At 47.8% G+C, this 18,679-nt stretch overlaps 1 protein-coding gene across 1 annotated transcript in view; it reads right to left on the reverse strand.

Annotated features, from left to right (window-relative positions):
• Positions 1-3,404: 3,404 nt before the first annotated feature.
• The window catches only part of LOC144724481 (noelin-like), a 34,576-nt gene continuing 19,301 nt past the window's right edge, over positions 3,405-18,679 (reverse strand). The window contains exons 5-6 of the mRNA XM_078603672.1: positions 7,181-7,287; positions 3,405-4,094 (exon numbers count right to left, since the gene is read on the reverse strand). Of these exons, the coding sequence (XP_078459798.1) occupies positions 3,405-4,094; positions 7,181-7,287 (797 nt within the window). The remainder of the gene's footprint in view (positions 4,095-7,180; positions 7,288-18,679) is intronic.

Here is an 18,679-nt window from a genome sequence, read left to right on the forward strand (position 1 = left end):
AGGTGTAAACTGCCACTTTCGCCGTCAATCTCGGTGTTCAATATGTTTGTGGGCTGTCTTGGCCTGGTTGCGTTGGGAGAACTTGCATACTGCGTCTACCCGAATTGGATGCATTTCATCAGTCGGTGGATGAGAACACCGGCATTGATTTCAGATTGCGATGGGTGGCATACACGAGTGGGGACCATCTCTCGCTCTCTCGCTCCTCCCTATCCCAAAATGCGAGCGGCGTCGTTGTCAGAATGTATTCCGAATGTTTGCATTATTGGAGTTAAGAAGATATGATGTTTTCCACAATATTGCTGACTGCCAAAGTATGATTTTCTACAAATGCGATAAACTGCATACGTCGGAGCTAATATTATTAAACTATGCAGTAAAAAAAAAACATAAAGATAAATTTTTGCACTCATCGAAACACCCGAAAATTGGAGCCGTTTTAAATCCCCTCGGGATTTATCGGGGCGGTATTTCGGAGTGCACCATACGCTCGGGGTAATGGCTGCATTGGGCGATTTATTTATGTATTTCCGTAATCATCGCGGGACGATAAACCCTGCCTGCGTAACGTTTGCTCTATCCCGTGGGAAACGTTGGGATTCCTCATCGCAGCACGGCCGAGCATTCGTACGTGGCAGCACCAGTGTCCCAATATGATCCCCTAGCGTTGTTTTTGTTTACGGTTTGGTTGTTGTTGTTGTTATTGTTGGTGCCACATCGCTCGTATTAGGGGCAGTAATTGACCCCTGTCCACGTGTGTGGACGCGTTGATCACGCGTCGGAATAACGCGCTCAATGTCGCTCCAGAGACCAGGAGGTCTCTCGCTCCGTGGCCGTGGTCAGAGGAGGGGTGTTGGGTAGAGAGAAAACAAAAAACTCTTCAACCCAGGGTCACATTTTTTTCGTTACCATCCAACTTTGATTATAGCTTAATATTTTTTGTTATGCATGATGTTGTCTTCATATGCCACTCCCTAAAAGAGTCTCTTTTCTTATCCCCCCCCCCCCAATAACTTGCTTTATTACTTATATTTACAGAGCATCCGCACGTATAATAAACCTCCACACAACCAACGTGTTTTGAAGGTCTCTTTTTTCTTTCTTTCAAATTCAAATGACCCCAAAATAACTGAGGAACCTTCTCGCAAGACGACGTGAAGCCATGTCGGAATGCGGCAACACCGCTACACTCACTCCCCCGCTCCACCTCCTCTCCGCCATCCTACTCCCTCCAACTCCGCCACTAATCTGGGGCTTTCCGGGGCGATCCTCATCGATGGATTCGGGGCGACGTCACCGCCACCACCGTGCGGTTTAACCGCCACCGGTGGCAACAAACCGTCCTTCTCAATCCACTGTTGCGGCCACCACCCGGCTCCACCGTGCTTGCTTGCTTGTGGCTCGTGACGCCGTGGATGTCTGTGGCAGCGTCTCATTGTAGATGTGCCCGCGTGTGTGTGCGTGTGCACACGCGTGTGCGTGCGTGCGTGCGTGCAAATCCGCTGAGTTGCGAGAGCTCCTCCGGAGTGACAGCAACACATCTTGGTAAAAGGGGTTTCGCCATCGAATCAGAATGTTTATCTCTCCTGGAGGAATCTGGTAAGCTATAAAGCTCTTTTTCACAGATGCCCAATAAAAACGATTTCTTTTACCAGGTAAGGCCCACTGAGCCGTATAGATTTTTTTCAGAAGTGACGTGGCCACAAATGATAGCTCAACGAAGTGCCTTATCACGTGGAAATTTATATCAGGAGCCAAATACTCTAAACGCGTGTTCTTTCTAATTGTGTAGGGAAAGAACCGCAGGAGCCGGAGAAGAATCCACGCCACCACGGGGAGAACACGCAAACTCCAAATATACAATAGGCGTCAGGGTCAGGATTGAACCCATGCCTCCTGCATACCAGGCGAGGCAGATAACATCTCGCCACCGTGGACTTCACAACAGCATCAGCACGGCGATTCTTTGTATGCACGTTGAACTTCTTTCACACCGTACGTAGCCAACTGTGCTAATCGGAGAGGCGGGATCTTCCGTCTGTGGAACCGGCCACCCTCCAGATATGTTGCCGTTTGAAACTGGAAACTGACACATTCCCCAAAGGGCTCCACCACTCGGTGAGCTGCGGCACCGGCGGCGTCGGTGACGGTGATGACTTCCGCGTCTCCGGCCTCACGAAATTTCCCCGGACAGGTTTCCTCGTGAGGTCGGAGCTGACCGGCCCGGAGGTCGGAGCTCACAGAGCCGGTCGCTTGGTGGGTTGTGGGAACAAAACATCGCGAGCGTCGCGCCAATTTTGTTTCATTAACCAACGAACACACGCAAAAAAAAAAAACGAGTTATATATTGTCACGCGCACACAATGAAAGGGGTTGTCAGCAGGGACCGCGTATATCCTAATTGAAAGTGAACTCAAGACGTCGAAGGCGAGATCTGAGCGTCGCCACGCCACGAATCCCTGACGGCTCCTCCGTCTATCACCGAGCATCTGACGTGAACTGTGATCTAAGGACGATTTACGCCAAACGTTGATATCTTCACTTGTGATTGGCTGCTTTTGTATTGCCGTTTTTTTTTTGTACTTTGCCAATTAAGAAAACTGGACGAAGGAGGAAGACAAACCTTCATCTTCCAAGTAAAAAATGAATATTTACATCTTAACGCACAGATTCCGTGTTTGCGAGGAGGGTGACTGGGAAACACACTTTGTCGCGGCATTAAAAACAATGGGGTGGATAAAGGCAGAAACAATATCATCCTGCAGAGTGTAATTACACAGGGCCTTCGATGCAAGTGGGGATTCAACGTTTTTTTGTCGTCGTGTTTGATGGGCGAGTGGAAGCAAAGGGCCACTTGCTCCGTCACGAAGGGATTATTGCCACGTTCCCCGTTTTGTGTCGGTGCGCGGGGACGGATCTGGACCTCGACGGGCAGTGGGCGAGAGTTCGGAGCGAGAACGCAAACATCGGAAACGTTCCTCCGCTCGGTGGCTCCCCGTCCTGCTCTCGATGTGACAACCGTCGTCGGTGGACCAGCTTTCGTCGCCGTTGTTGCACTTTTGTTCATTCTCTCTCTCTCTCCCGCGTGGATTCAGTCGCTCAGATTGTCCGACCCACGCAATGTTGTATTTTTTCCACTGCGTTTCTTCTTCACGGTCTCTGCGACCGCTCTGCCCGACGTCGTCGTTCTAACTCGGCTCCTCGCTCCCTTTACAAAATTCAGCCGCTCCGATCGTCCCACTTCCCGCGTCGCCGTTCTCTCGCTCGCTCCCCTTGCTGAATGAGTCGACGCGATTCCCCCCACCCACCCCACTCCCTCCACCCCCCCTCCCATACCCCGCCCCCCGTCCCCCGCCGCCGCTCCCCCCCCCCCTGCCCCAAACCCGCGGCACCTCCGTGCTCACTCACACGTTGTTGTTTGTGGCGCTGCTGGTGGCCACGATGTGAAAGAGCGTGACGTTGTAGAGCACCTGGTGGCCATTGTTCCAGGCGTAGAGGGCGCGGTCGCGCGGGTTGTAGTCCAGCATGGAGATGTGCGAGTACATGTTGTGGAAGGGGATGTCCACGTACTCGTACGTGCTCGAGTTGGTGCTGTACGTGTAGTAGACCTTGGCGCCGGCCATGTGCGAGTTGGTCACGTACAGCTTGCCGCAGATCATGAACGCCTCGCCGGCGCTCCGCTTCGGGTAGCCCGTGTCCCACGAACGGATCAGCTCCAGCGTGTTGGGGTTCAGCTTGCCCACGACGATGTTGCCCGCGTTCTGGTTGGTCGAATAGACGGCCCAGAGGCCGTTCTCGTCCACCATGAGGTCGATGTCGGTGTGGCCGCCCCACGAGTAGGGGAAGATGTTGTTGTAGCCGGCCTTGTCGAGGACGCGCTGCATCAGGATGGTGCGCGTGGTCAGGCAGTAGCGCACGATCATGTTGCTCTGGTACTTGTTGAAGTAGAGAGACCCGTTGAACACCACCTGGCCCGTGCCGGCCCACGGGTGCGGCAGGCGGTGCAGCACGAAGGTGTCGCTCGTGGCGAACTCCGCCATGGAGCGGTACTCGCGCACCGAGCGCGTGTTCAGGTAGCTGTCCATGTACCACACCTGTGTGTGTGTGGGGCGGGGGGGTGGAGAGGGGGTGGAGAGGGGGTGGAGAGGGGAGGGGTGAAAAGGGGAGAATTGCAGATGGGGTCACGCGAGGGGGTCACGCGAGGGGGTCACGCGAGGGGGTCACGCGAGGGGGTCACGCGAGGGGTCACGCGAGGGGTCACGCGAGGGGTCACGCGAGGGGTCACGCGAGGGGTCACGCGAGGGGTCACGTGACATTGACCCCCTGCTGTATATTTGGAGTTTTCTTGTCTCTCCCCGTGGTCACGTGGAATTTTATCCAAGGTCCTCTGGGTTTTCCCTCCACATTTAGATACGTGCGTCGAGGGTATTTGGCTGCTATAAGTTTCCACGTGATTAGCCACTCCGTTGAGCTATCATTTGTGGCCAGGTCGCTTCGAAAAAAAAAAAGTAGTTAAATGGGGCTTTCCTGGCAAAAATAAAATTAGTAGTTAAATCGTATAAATATTCGAGGATTTCATATTTGCGCCGTTCTCTAGGAACAGTATCCCTTGCGAATATTAAGCGGTCGCTTTATTTTGAAAAATTACCCGCAAATTACTCAATTGGGAATTATATGCTGCGATCACCCCCCCCCCCCAACCGTCAAACGGCTACATACTTTGCGTGACATCCAGCGCCGCCGCGATAGCCTCGTGTTACGGGAATTGCGGCGTGAATGCTAAAAGTGTGCAATTATTATTGTGAAGCAGAGGAGAGCATCTTTGCAAATAGGGCTTGAAGTTCACTCATTGTCAGCATCTGACCGTCAATGTGGTTGTAATAACATTTACATTCCACAGGGGCCACTTAAGCAGAAACCGGGAGAATGACCTCATACTCTCTCGTGATAAATATAACGTGAATTAACGAGTATTAGTTTGCCTTGGACAACAGTTAATCCTTCAACATGAATTCGTACGAGCTCTTTTTCGAGATGTAGGATCCGTGTCTTGTTGGTGCCACTTGATATTTTGAAATGTATTGCTCAGCGACAGCATTTTTGACTTGGGAAAGAAATCGATGTACAATATCGAGCGGCGAATTTGCAACAAGAAAAAATTGGATTCTGCAAAACTCTTGTGCCTTATTTTAATGGGTGCCCCAAATGTATTTTTCAATTATCATGCTTCAACATTTCTCTGCTGCGTCTGGCGTTACCTAGAAAACATGTTAATATCCACATAATTGTTTCTGCGTTTGTGCTTGCTATACTTGAAATTATATTTTACAATTAACACTTAGCAACGCTGCTTCCCCCACCACCCCTACCCACCAGCCACACCCCTCCCAAAATTCAAGAATTATATTGGATTAATTTATTCGGATAGTTTTACTTTTGTTACATTTTCTGGTTTAATGACAAACGGCTTAATGAGAGTCCCGATTGCGTAGCAAAAACATGTGGGGAAAAAACTACCGTCAGTCACTTGGCGGCATGTGGGAATCAGTTTAAAGTCGTCATCTGACCTAAAATGAATAATAATAAAAAAAATTGGGTACATCCTCAACGAAATGTCTAACAAACAGATGGGAAAATTCTCACATGAGCTCACACGGACTTGCAAAAATTAACACGTGCACATCCACTTCAAATCAACGTCAGCGCACGGCAAGAATAGCGTTCAATTAATTTGAATTGGACAGGTCAGCATTTTGTTAGGGAATTTTTTCTTTAGATAGCCGGCAGTCTTGTCGCAAAACTAAAATTTTTTGTTTCGATTGCTTTGTTCTTAAAAAAAATACGGCAGATTATTGTCTGGAAACTTTTCAGAGCCGCTGCTTGTGATCTGAGTGTGGATTTCCACGGTGGTAAATATGTTCACTACCTCGCCTGGTGTGAAGGAGGTCGTGGGTTCGATCCCAACCCTGATGCCTTATATTTGGAGTTTGCATGTCTCTCTTCCCATGGTCTTGTGGATTTTTTTCCTGGCCCTCTGGTTTTTCCCTCCACATTTAGAAATGTATTTACAGTATTTGGCTACTTATAAATGTCCACGTGATGAGCCACTTCGTTTGGATCTCATTTCTGGCCAGGTAGCTTCTAAAAAGAGCTACATACCTCAAGTGGGTCTTACCTGGTAAAAAATGTGAATAATGTAGTTTTTTTTTTCTAGCTTGGGTTACGCGTTGAGCATTTTAAAAACAGTGCAGATCGCTTAATTTTACATGCGATCAAACTTTTGCTACGCACTACTGCGGCCATCCGTGAGGATATTGAAGACACCCACAAGCGTCTCGTGGTGAAAGCTTTGGCCACGTGGAAACCCCGGGGCAGTTGCTGAGCCTTACGCTTGGGTAGAGACATGCAGCAAAGCGCGCACGCAATAGTGTACAAACTCTCGTTTGTTTGTCAATTTAAACGAACAAAAAAATGGGCTTTAATTGCCAACAATTGTTCCATCAATAGCGTGAGACGTGATTTCGTGCGACGTTCAATTGTACCACGTGGCAGTGCCTGGCACTTCGGGATGGCAGGCAGTTATTTACTGATGAAGGGGAAGATAATTGTGTTGCCATCTCCTAGATGTTTTGCTTTATTACTGTTTGGGAGCACTTGTGTGAAAACTGAATATTGAAGAAGAAAACAATTACATTATCCTATCCTCTACAATCCCATAGAGACTGCATTGAATTTCGCAACCTATTTATTTTTACCCACTTCCTTGCTGCAGGCAGACCTGTAATAACCCATCAATAATACATTTTATATAATGTTCTTATGAAGCGTTTATTCTTAATTGGCCATGGGAATTTAAAGGCCTGGATTCTGTTTATGAAAAATCTGCCACATTAATTTACGACAGTAAAGGCATCACAAACACTGGGATTGAATTAACATTTCCCAGCATAAAACATCGCATCAAGAGCCGGGGGTTCCTTCCCTTAAAAGCACAATGGATGATTAATGCGGTCCCCAGAGTAATAAATTATGAGGCGTTATCGCTTTTGCACAGGCCCCACTTCTGGGCGCCATGGCGACGCTAATTTTGGTGCTGGTCGCCTTGGCAACCACCTGCCCACCCCACCCCTCCACCACCTTTCCTCCGCCCCGCCCCCCGCCCGCCACCCAGGTGGCTTACCCGGTTGTCTTTCTCGGAGGCGAGTGGGTCCGTCATCCACGCGCCGAACCGCGAGCCGGATGTCTTCACCGTGTCCGGATTGCTGATCCCCGTCAGGTTCCCGCAGGCTGCCGGCACGGGGGGGGGGGGGGGGGGGAGCCGGAGAGGGAGACGGATCGAGCGAGTTAGAGGTGCACGGAGAGATGGAGAGAGATGGAGAGAGAGACGCGGAAAGAGATGGAGAGATGCACGCGGAGAGAGAGAGAGGGAGATACAGTGTGATGGGTAAAACCATAGGGGAGAAAGAGAGATGCACAGATAGAAAAATTGAGAGAAGCACACAGAGAGAGATGGAGAGAGATGAAGAGGAAGAGAGACGTGGGGACAGAAATTAAGAGATAAAGACCAAAATAAATATGGGGCGAGGAAGAGAGAGACGTGGAGAGATATATGTATGGAGAGAGAGACATGGCAGGTTGAGACACAGAAAAAATATTGAGAGAAAGATGGGGAGGGAGTCAGAGTCATGCTACAGAGGGAGATACGGAGAGACATATAGATAGATTTAGAGAGAGACACGTGGAAAGACAGATTTTGACAAGCGTGCAGATGTGACATGAGTCACTCAGGTCTCCATGGATCACGTCGAAGCAAGGCAATGCATAATTGAAAGCAGTTAACAGCTGTGCACTGTTTGACTGATGTAAATATTTTTCAACACATCACGTAAATATGTACTTGCAGTTGAATATAAATACAGCTTGTGTAGGCTGCAGGTTAGAGCACTTAATTTAGAAGGTTGTAAGTTAGACTCGTCCAACCATCCATCTGCAGTGAATAAAACACAACACTGCCTTGCGAAAGTTGGTGTTTTCTGATGGAGAGACATACGAATGTGGATTTGCCATCACTGACTCTGGGTCACCAATGCAGATGAGTGCTATGCCACGCCTGTTTGAGCATGATTTTGAAAATAATTAACTATTCATAAAATCGTAATCATTATTAGTTTCAGACCATTGTCGTTACACTGCCGGGTGATGGTCTCACCACACGACATGCTGGTTGTGCGTGTTTTTTTTTTAATTTACCAACCTTAACCACATTCGTCAGCCGTGACTTGGACATCAAATTCTGACAAATCCCCGTACGTGTACATTGTATATTGTCTATAGGTCCATGTGCATCAACTTACAGCAAGGGTTGTTAACTAATACGTAAGCCAACTTGAATTATTGCCGCTTCGGTGATCATACACGGCGTTATTGAATGAACATGAAAAAGCAAGGACGTTTTCCTTCTATCGCTGAAAGGAAAATGAAATCTCAGAGTTTTGGCCCTGCTGGGCTCTGTCTTGATATTGTCAGAGATTAAAGTCGTGCGGCTAAAATGTCAAAACTTTATAAGAAACCGTTCCCTCCCAGCGATAATGGCAGCAGCAAACAGCAACGAGACCAGTCCGCGTTTTTTTTTCACATGACCGTCCAAACACACTTCCCGGGAATTTACAAATTACGGATTTCTCCGGCAAAGGTGTGTGTATCTTATTGATCGCCGCGATACAAAATCTAATTTGCGCTATGGAAAAAGATCGGTATAGATATTTATTTTTGTTGGTGCGGCAGACGCACGCGTTTCCCGAGCGTGCTCTGCGGAGATTACTCGGTGCGTTAAAGCGCCCAAGAAGGCTGCCTGCGCGCAATTCTCTATTGACTGCTGCCCGGCATCACCGCGGGTTATTCTCCAATAAAGCATTGACCCCTCCCCCCCCCCTTAGCACCCGCCCTCCCAACCCTCGCACCCTCCACCCACCTTCCCCAGCCCCTCCCCCACCCATATTAAAACCCCAGCCTCAATCGAATGCCTCTGTTAAGGTGAGTCCACACACCTGAGTGTCATCGGTCTCGCAACTCGGTCGCCGCGGTGGCTAGGAGATGTTAACTACCTCGCCTGGTGTGCAGGACGTCGTGGGTTCGATCCCGACCCTGACGCCTGCTGCTGTATATTTGGAGTTTGCGTGCCTCTCCCCGGGATAGCATAGATTTTTCTCCGGGTCCTCCGATTTTCCCCTCCACAACTAGCAACGTGCTTTTAGAGTATTTGGCTGCTTATACATGTCCACGTGACAAGCCACTTTAGCCGGGCTATCGTTTGTGGCCAGGTGGCTTCTGAAAATTGAGCTATGTATACTCAGTGGGCCATGCCTGGTAACATTTTAAATAGTTAAGCCTCTAGGGCAACCGCATCCTCGTCTGCCCCCAACCCCCCCTACCAGCGGATCGGTGGGAGATGTCTACCGCTTGCCGCGCGTGATGTGCAGCAGCAGCAGGCGATTTTTGCGCCGCGGGACGAGGCTTTTTTGCGTGACGTTTGACGCGACTGAGCCGATGGGGAAGACGAAGCCGAGGCAGGCGCCAGGCGCGTGACCAGGGTCGATAACGCGACGCGCCCCGGTGCGACAGCGGTCAGGACGAAGCAATAAAGAATACTTAACGTGGCGAGGAGACGCTTAAACACCGCGTGGTTATTACTCCGAAAGGAGGGCCTGGTTTATCTTAAAGTGGTGGTGGTGGTGGGGGTTTACATTTTAGTAAAAAAAAAGAGAGACTTTTTTTGTTGGCGGCTCTTATTTTCAGTGACCAATTCCATTAATTGAATGACTGATGGGAGCCCAATAATTTACAGCGCGGCGTTCATCACGAATATTGGCCTCGCGAGAAAGCTGCTGTGAATCACTGCGAGGCGCGTTTACCCAGATTAAAACAATCCAGCGAGAAGTCGCGGCGCAATCGAGCAGAATGCAGGCGAGGGGAAGGGCTTGGGCCCTCTGTGGATTCACTTTATAAAATGTTGACCCTTAGCAGCAGAGAAACAGGATTTTGATCACCCTCGGGAGGAATGCGGGTAATTATAATGTTTATGAGAGCACAAAGGGACCCGAGGAAGAGCGTAGTTATTGCCCCTATAATTAAAAATCTCCTTTCGCTTGGCATAATTGTTTTGACAGTTGCCTCTCACCGGTGAGCACGCATTAGCCGGTTGTTATTTTGTCGTGCTGTGTGTCCCGATATGCCGCTATTCGCTTCGGTGTTTATTTACGCGACCTATCCCCCCCCCACCCACTTATTCCATAACCGCAAATCTTGCACAGTGGAATAGGGCTGAACGATTTGGGGAAAATGTCTAATTGCGATTTTTCTGACAGATATTTCGATTGCGATGAAATTTTTTAAAGTCAAGCTTCAGTTGAATATTCACTTTGTAATATATTTAAAACATGTGATGGAGCATTACCACATGATACCATCAAAATATGAACTGCTCTATATATTCTAATGCAAGGATGAGAACTTAAAAGATATGAATTGCTTCCAACGTGTATTTATTAAAATGTTTTAATTGAAATAGAACAATCAAACATAGAACAATTGTTAAGTTAAATAAATTAAGTTATACTAACTAAACATAAACAATTCCAATAAGAACGTAACATGACATTTCAAATCGCGAAAAAATCGCAGCCTTTGCGATTCGCTCAACGCATTGTTTCAAATTGCGATTTCGATTTGAAATCGATTAATCGTTCAGCCCTACAGTGATGTTGGCATGCGAGGGTTGAAATAATAAATGAAATTAAACAATTTCCGTCATCAATTGGAGCGCCGGGGCGCGATCTCATCACGTGGAAATAGTCAAACTGAGTCGATTGGTCACGTCTCAATTGTCCGACTGCCAGGAGAAGTCTACAGTTGCTGGAGGAAAACAAATCGCCTCGGTTTGTCAGGGTATTCCCCTCTTCTACTGAGTGACAAGCCGCCCAACAAACGTTGCGTGCCTCAGAGCCGTGTGTGTGTGTCTGGAAGAGATGTAAAACTGATGTTACAGACACTTCGCCACTCTTCAATACACAGCAATGTTTTAACCCTGTCAAGTCAACCTAACTGGAATTCGCAGAGTAAAAACAAAATCTATAGGCTGGAAAATGTAGTTTGTTTTTCTCTCTTTCTCTGTGGCCAACTCTTAAAAATGAGGCCCGCTGAGACATGAATCCCCGAGGGAAGAGGGGGACCTTGTAGTGAGCTCTGTCTTCGGAATAAAACAACTAATATTCGCGTTGGTGCTGGAGGAAGCTCAGCAATAACAGCAATGAACATCGGTACAAAGTACCCACCTACACTAGAGCTGAACGATTAATCGATTTCAAATCGAAATCGCAATTTGAAGCAATGCGATTAGCAAATCGCAAAGGGTGCGATTTTTTTGCGATTGAAAACTCCTCTTACTTTATTATTGGAATTGTTTATTTTTTATTATCATAACTTTTTTTTATTTAACTTAACAATTGTTCTATGTTTCATTGTTTTATTTCAATTAAAACTTTTTTTAATAAATACATGTTGGAAGAAATTAATATTTTTTAAGTTATCATACTTGCATTAGAATATAAGGAGCAGTTCATATTTTGATGGTATCATGTGGTAATGCTCCATCACATGTTTAAAATCTATTACACAGTGAATATTGAACTGAAGCTTGACTTCAAAAAATGTAATCGCAAATAAAATCACAAACGAATGTCAGAAAATTCGCAATTTAATATTTTCCCCAAATCGTTCAGCCCTAACCTACACAACACGCCGCTGATCTTCGTGTGTGTGTGTTTATGTATGTAGGACTTTTGTCCAGAGAACATCTTCCAGACCGCTCCACCAATTTTTCTGAATGACGATGGGTCATTTTGCCACGCACTTTATGCGAACGAGGTTGAAGAATAAAATACCTGAAATAAAGCCGTCGCCCTCATAATGACAACAATTTGGCTCATTGGCTCCGACGCTGCTTATTTCACCCACCATTCACAATAGCCACATTTCAAAATCATACAATGGACAGAATACATGTTTTGTAGTTAGCATAATACATTTTGTGCACACTGTACATTTACACGTATGCACCCAGTGAGGCTGTACAGTTTGCTTGGTGAAGCTGCGCTGAGCGGTGACGTTTGCGCCTGTGTCTGTGGAAGGTTTAACGCTCCTATTTTTTGACACGCACCGCTGCCTGGCATCTTTCAGGAGATCAGTTCGACTCCTGAAGATGTCTAATCCGGAACGCCGCGAGCCTAAAGTTGTACATTTACTCGCAGAAAGAAAAGTGACTTTACCGAAAGAACCAAGAATATGAATCCCTGCAGTCATGAAAACTTTAAATCAAAAAATGTATCCATACTTTTTGATTCTTTCGGTAAAGTCACGTAGGTATAATTTTATTTTATATCTACGGGACTTACCCGAAAGAACCAAAGAGTATGGATTCCTGCAGTCACGAAAGCTTCAAATGAAGATTAAAAATGATATCATTTGACAGACGACATCGACAAGAACAAAATAATAGAAACAGTTGCCCCCCCTCGTTTTGTTTGGAAACATTTAGCTCCCGGAGGTTATATTTATCCGTGTGTGTAGATATATATTCAGCAACGATGTAGTCCAGTGGTTATAGATGGAGGTTGCCGGGGTGAATTGGGATGGATGCGTAAGGGAGACGGAGAGGGAAGGGGGATTGATTTTCCTTGCCTCGTCAGTAAACAAAAATAAAAATAAACGACTGCGATGGAATGTTCCGTATCGAACCCCAGCACAGGTCTTGCGGGGGGGCTTAACAAGAAGAACGGCGACTGCGGGGGCGTGACGGTACGAACCTCCAGGGGGGGCGGGTGGCAAGGAACGGCGCAAGTGCCTAGAGTGGTGAGCACAGCACGGGAACGGGGACATCGTATCGCCGCGCGCCTGCACGCCGCCCGTTCGATGTCCACCATAAATTCACCGACGCGGCTAAAATCACAGTGGGACACCTCCCGCCACCATCCCCCCCCCCAGCCCCCCCCTCGTCCTTCGGGGGGGGGGGGGGGCTGGAGGGGGGGGCGTCTGCAGCTCCTAAACCGCGGGCGAGGTTTCTGCGCGACCGCGTTGACAGGATGGCATCGTGTCGTCGCGATGATGAGGTTGAGAGCTCAAGGGCTCGAGGTGCGGCTTGGTGGGGCTCGCTGGTGGTGGCAGAGGGGCCTTCAAGAGAGAGAGAGCCCCTGAAGTGGGTGGCTTTGGCCTACTCTTCCTCACTGGCCAGACGTATTGGAATAGGCGGACGTACCCACACTTTACCCCATCACACGCGACCTGCAGGTCGAGTGAACGTGGTCTGTACCCACTTACACTGCTGAGTAATGGTAGTTAATGTTCTTTATTAACCCAAGAAGCTTCACATCCCACACTTATTAAGATGGTGAATTAGGCTCAAACAATGTCTGTGACGGACACAGCATGAGGAGGTCTCATTTATTAGTGTAACGGCAAAAAAGTGGAAATCTACTTGTCATTATGTTATTTGCCCTAGAAAGCTTCATCGAGTCTCTCGATTCGCTTTTAACGAGAGTCCCGCATAAGGGTATTTGACCAATTACATTGGTAAGCATTTGTCGTAACGTGCGGAGGAAACCAGAGTGCCTGGACAAACCCCACGCATATGTGGAGGAAACACTCAAAATTATACACGGATAGATTCCGCCCAGTGCCGGACTGCCATTCGATAGTCATTGCTGGGTAAGCCTGAGTCTCAAGGCACCCTTGCAAGAGAGCCTTGCAAGCATTTGGACGTTTGGCCAATTCCACAAATGCAGCAGCATTTGGTCTTCCCGAGCAGCCACCGGTCCACGAACTAAACCGCGCCCAGCCTCGCTCCTTAGCCCCTGAGCTCGGCTACGCTCAGGGCCGAATTGGCCAACGGGGCCGTGCAGGGTGCGGACGACTGCGCTGAGCATTCGACGTCAGCCGCGAAAGGTGGCGACGATGCCCTATCGTCCTGGGCTACTGCGAGGTACGCGCTGAGTGAGACGCGAGGTCACGATGCTGTTTGGACGAATCACCCCCCCTCCACACCCCACAGCACTGAGTTTATATATATATAACATGTCCGCACACCCGGACAAGCTGCTTGGATTTCATATGAAATTTGGGGTACAATTTGCCGAACAATGTTCGGATCTCGATCGGATCCGGATAACATGTCAGCACCGTGCTGTCGACGTGCCCCCCCACCCACCCGTCCACAGCCCCCCGGGGTATGGCTATAAACCTACACTGATAAAAAAAAATCAGCGAGTTGAACGGGGCAACGGAGACCCAGTTATACCTCCAACCCCTTTGGCTGCGTCTGTAAAATGCGAACGTCGATTAGCATCCGTGGCCGAGAAACAGGGGACGGTTTTCGCCATATTGTGCTCGCGTTTCAAGCGTCGGAAATAATAATCGCATCCCTTATGCCCGAGATCTTGTTCTTCGAAAGGTGCGAGAGGCGTTGTTGTTGTTGCTGTTTACGCAGTTAATCGTGGGTGCCAAGTGTCGGAGCGTGCGAGTCCACGTCTAACGAGAGTTACGCCTTGGTGAACATATCTGCTTCTCATCATTCATCCAGGCATTTGGTAAACACGCGATTTGGATGAAGACTAAATTGTGGCATGATGAGAGTGTGATCAACGCGACGATTTACGGCCCTCCGTGAATTCACTGCTTGATGAATCCCATACCCGTGCCGTGTGTCGGTCATGGGGCAGTTGTTTGACCATACTTCACCACGCTGGTCAGTGCAACATATCAATTATTCGTGGAATGTTGTACACAAACTCATTATCTAGTATTATCCAGCAGCCTTTGTTTAGGCGAGTTCTGCAGATGAGACCCGGTCCATAGTTTTGCTTGCTTTAACAAATGCTGCCGAATTTGTCTGCATGGCCAAATAGGCGGACAAATCAAACGTTTATTTCGTCGATATCCCCCCAAAAAGATGTTTAAGTGATTTCTTGCTCAAATGAGCATCGTAGGCAGTCGCTCCTGAATCAGTGATGGATCCCACAGAACGAACAACCGTTGATGTACGGGCACAGAGTAGTACTCACGTGGAAACAGAAGAGAAAGGAGGGTTATAGAGGGTGTTTGTAGCCTACGCGTCTTGGTAGAGGTGGGGAGTGCCCAGAATTTAACCCACCGTGGAAGAAAAAAACTGCGTCAGGTGGCGATACAAAATTATTGGCGTGCGAAGAAACGAGGCTTGGCACCAAATAAGCGATACAGAGCGCCACGGTGGCGAATTGTTAAATTGCCTTGCCCGATATGCAGTGAGGTCATGGCTTCGATCCCGACCCTGACGCCTGTATATTTGGAGTTTGCATGTTCACCCCGTGGTCGCGTGGATCTTTCTCTGGGTCCTCCAGTTTATCCCCAGCACACTTAGAACCAACATCATGCGTTCAGGAGTATTCGGCTGCTATAAATGTCCACGTGCTGAGCCACCTCGTTGAGCTATTATTGTTGTGGCCAGGTCGCTTCTCAAAAAATATCTACATAGCTCAGTGAGCCTTACCTGGTAACAAAAATAGGGTTAATAGTTGTATCCATGTATGTTGAACTTCTTTCACACCGTATGTAGCCAACCGTGCTAATCGGAGGTGCGGCCGCCGCGATTTTGGGCCTCCACGCGCTCAGCCGCTGTCCGTGTCACACACACACACGCGCACGCGTGAGAGAGAGAGAGCACGCAAGTGTGCGTGTGCGTGTGTGCGCGTCTCGGGGTTCTCGTCTCCGCGATCTCCCAGTGGGCCGCACGAGCACGCGAGCGTGGGCAGCGGAGCGGGTGGCCACTGAGAGCTCCTTACCTGAGACAACACAGTCCGATTCCCCCGGGCAACCAGAGCAAATTACCATCTCCCAGAAAAATCAGCCTTCGCCGTTTCCCAGAAATATAGTTCACGTTGGTGAATTTGTCCAATCTGTCCGATACTATTTTGGTGATCTACTCGTACAGATATCTCTTCTTGTTCTGCAGGGCTTTGCATTTGGGCACGTTAGTAAGCACGGATCTGTCTCTGCCTCTTCCACCCCCACCCCCCCCTCTCTCTCTCTGCATGTCAATGAAATGTGATGAAAACATAATGAGCTGCGGAAATGTATACTGAATCTGTATGGACACGTACGGTGGTGTAGCTATCGACTGTCCAGGTGGTGGGCTACAGGGCCAGAGGCGTCCAGATGTCAGGCTGCGAGGAGGGGAGGGGTAGGGGGGTAAATAGAATGCCCCCCCCCCCCCCCATTTAATTCCTTGCACCAGGACCCATTCCAACCGCGCTACTGTGGCATTATCCACGTACTTACAGGATGATTTAAAAAAATACACTCCGCGCTTGTGGGGAACGTCTACTATCGCGTGCGTGTAAACACAATATGAAAACATAAACAATGCCATGAGTAGCGGCACGCATCTGTACCTGGAAGTCCCTTTTTGTGATTCATAGCTATTACGTCGAGAATGTGTACATAATGTTAAATTGCATGGCCATTCCTGTAATAATTCAGGCACAACGGTCTTGCAAACATATCATTTGCCAGCATATCTTTTTCCCCAGTTTTAAGCCATTCTGCAAATTATTTGGTGGTGGTGGTGGTGGTGATGCTGCTGCTGCGTTGCCAGCGGTGTACAAGCACAGATAATATCGTGACACAATAGACGTGTCAATACAACTGCGTTGAAAGGAGAAACAATAAAAAAATATATTTTCTAGATAATGCCAACTGAGATATAAAGCTATTTTTCAGAAGCCACCTGGCCACAAATGATAGTTCAACGAAGTGGCTGATTACGTGGAAATGTATCACAGCCAGATACACTAAACGCATGATGTTAATTCTAAATGTGAAGGGAAAAAAAATCCAGAGAGCCAGAGAAATATCCACGCCACAACCATGGGTGCACATACAAATGATAAATATACAGGCATCAGGGTCTCCGGATCGAACCCACGACCTCCTCCATGCCAGACGAGGTATTTCACATCTTGCCACCGTCACACCCACAATAGGTGACGTTTCAGGCAATCACCCTTCTCCACAGCTTCATGTGCTACGAGGAAGGAACATTGCCCAAAATGTTGCCTATTACACGCGTTTCCTTGCAAGACCGTACCTTTAAGGAACGTGACATTTGTGTCATCCTGAGTCAGTCGTTCGGCAAGTCCCAAGTCCCATGCGCTGGGGTAAAATGTGGGTATCTCCTACTGTTTTTGTTCCAAAATGTCTGACCAGCGTGGAAGAGTAGGCCAACAAACACGCGATATAGATGAGCTCTCTAGAACTCCCTCTCGTAGAGGTCCTTTTGCCAGCAGTGGTGCGAGTAAGCAATTGCATGGCTGTGCCTTTACATCTTACCTTTAAAATATATATAATTATACCGTTCTGAGTGCAAGGTCATGGTGTTCGCAACATGTAAATAAGCAAATCATGAACTAATTAAACTCCCTCTGTGATTCATAATTATTCTAATTAGATACCGGAGGTAATTTTTGAAACTTTTAATTAGCTACAGTTAGGGGCCGTCCATAAATGACGTCACGCGATTTTGGACGATTTTTGACCCCCCCCCCCCTCCATCGTCACACGGCGTCACAAAAAGTCAGACCCCACCTCAAATATGATGTCACAAAGCTCTGCCCCCCCCCCCCCCCCCCCAAAATAAAATAAAACATGCTTCAAATAGCTTTAAACTATTGTCATTGTAGTGCGTATTTAATGTGGCGCTGCACTCTGATGTTGTAGGAGAAACAAAAGTCTATTTAATTAAGTAGAACGTGTTGTCTATATTTATTTAAAGGTGCGCATTTTGATGTGACGTCACATTTCTCAAACCCCCCCCCTCGTCACACATTGTCACAAATGTCTGACCCCCCCCCCCCCCTCTAGGTGCGTGACGTCATTTATGGACGGCCCTTTAACTTTTTTTAAGGGTTTCATGAAGACATTTAGGAACGAATAATTACATATTTTAAAAATCCACCCGTTATCCATTGTAAATTATCAACGAAATATTTGAAATGTACCCCTTTGTTGATTAGCATTAATTAAATGATTAAAAGTAAAACAAATCCCTTTCATATTACTCCCTCTACTGCATGTTTAATTCAACAAAATCGTTTTTACAGGCCTCACATGTTTTGCTTTGATACGTAATTAGTTTATTTTTCGGTTTACATCCGTGGAGGTATAACGTCAACTAGAGTCATAACCCTCCACCACCCGACAGAGCAAAACATATCAAGTTTTCGTTGGGCAGAATATGCCGAATGATTTCCTATATCAGCAGGCACCGGTCACGTTTAAAATCGATCACAATTTTCGTTCTCAACGTTTTCTTTTGTTCGTTTCGCTGGAGATCATACCCGGCATCGTTGGCGATCGTGAGAGCCTCGGTGTGAAACATTTATTTGCTTTGTTGTTAACGGCGGTTAACGCACCTGGACTACGAACATCAATGAACGAAGTTCGATTAGAATCCATAACTAAGAATTGGTGGCAAGTTCTCTCCGAAACGGTGCTGGGCACCCATCCCCTTTCCCCACTAAATCCACACTGACCGGTCTGGTGAAGTATGGTCAAACACCCCCCACAGGACCTATATGGGGGGGGGGGGGGCTCATCT

Source organism: Lampetra planeri, chromosome 20 (assembly GCF_965212315.1).
Source record: "Lampetra planeri chromosome 20, kcLamPlan1.2.h2, whole genome shotgun sequence".
Classification (NCBI taxonomy): domain Eukaryota; kingdom Metazoa; phylum Chordata; class Hyperoartia; order Petromyzontiformes; family Petromyzontidae; genus Lampetra; species Lampetra planeri.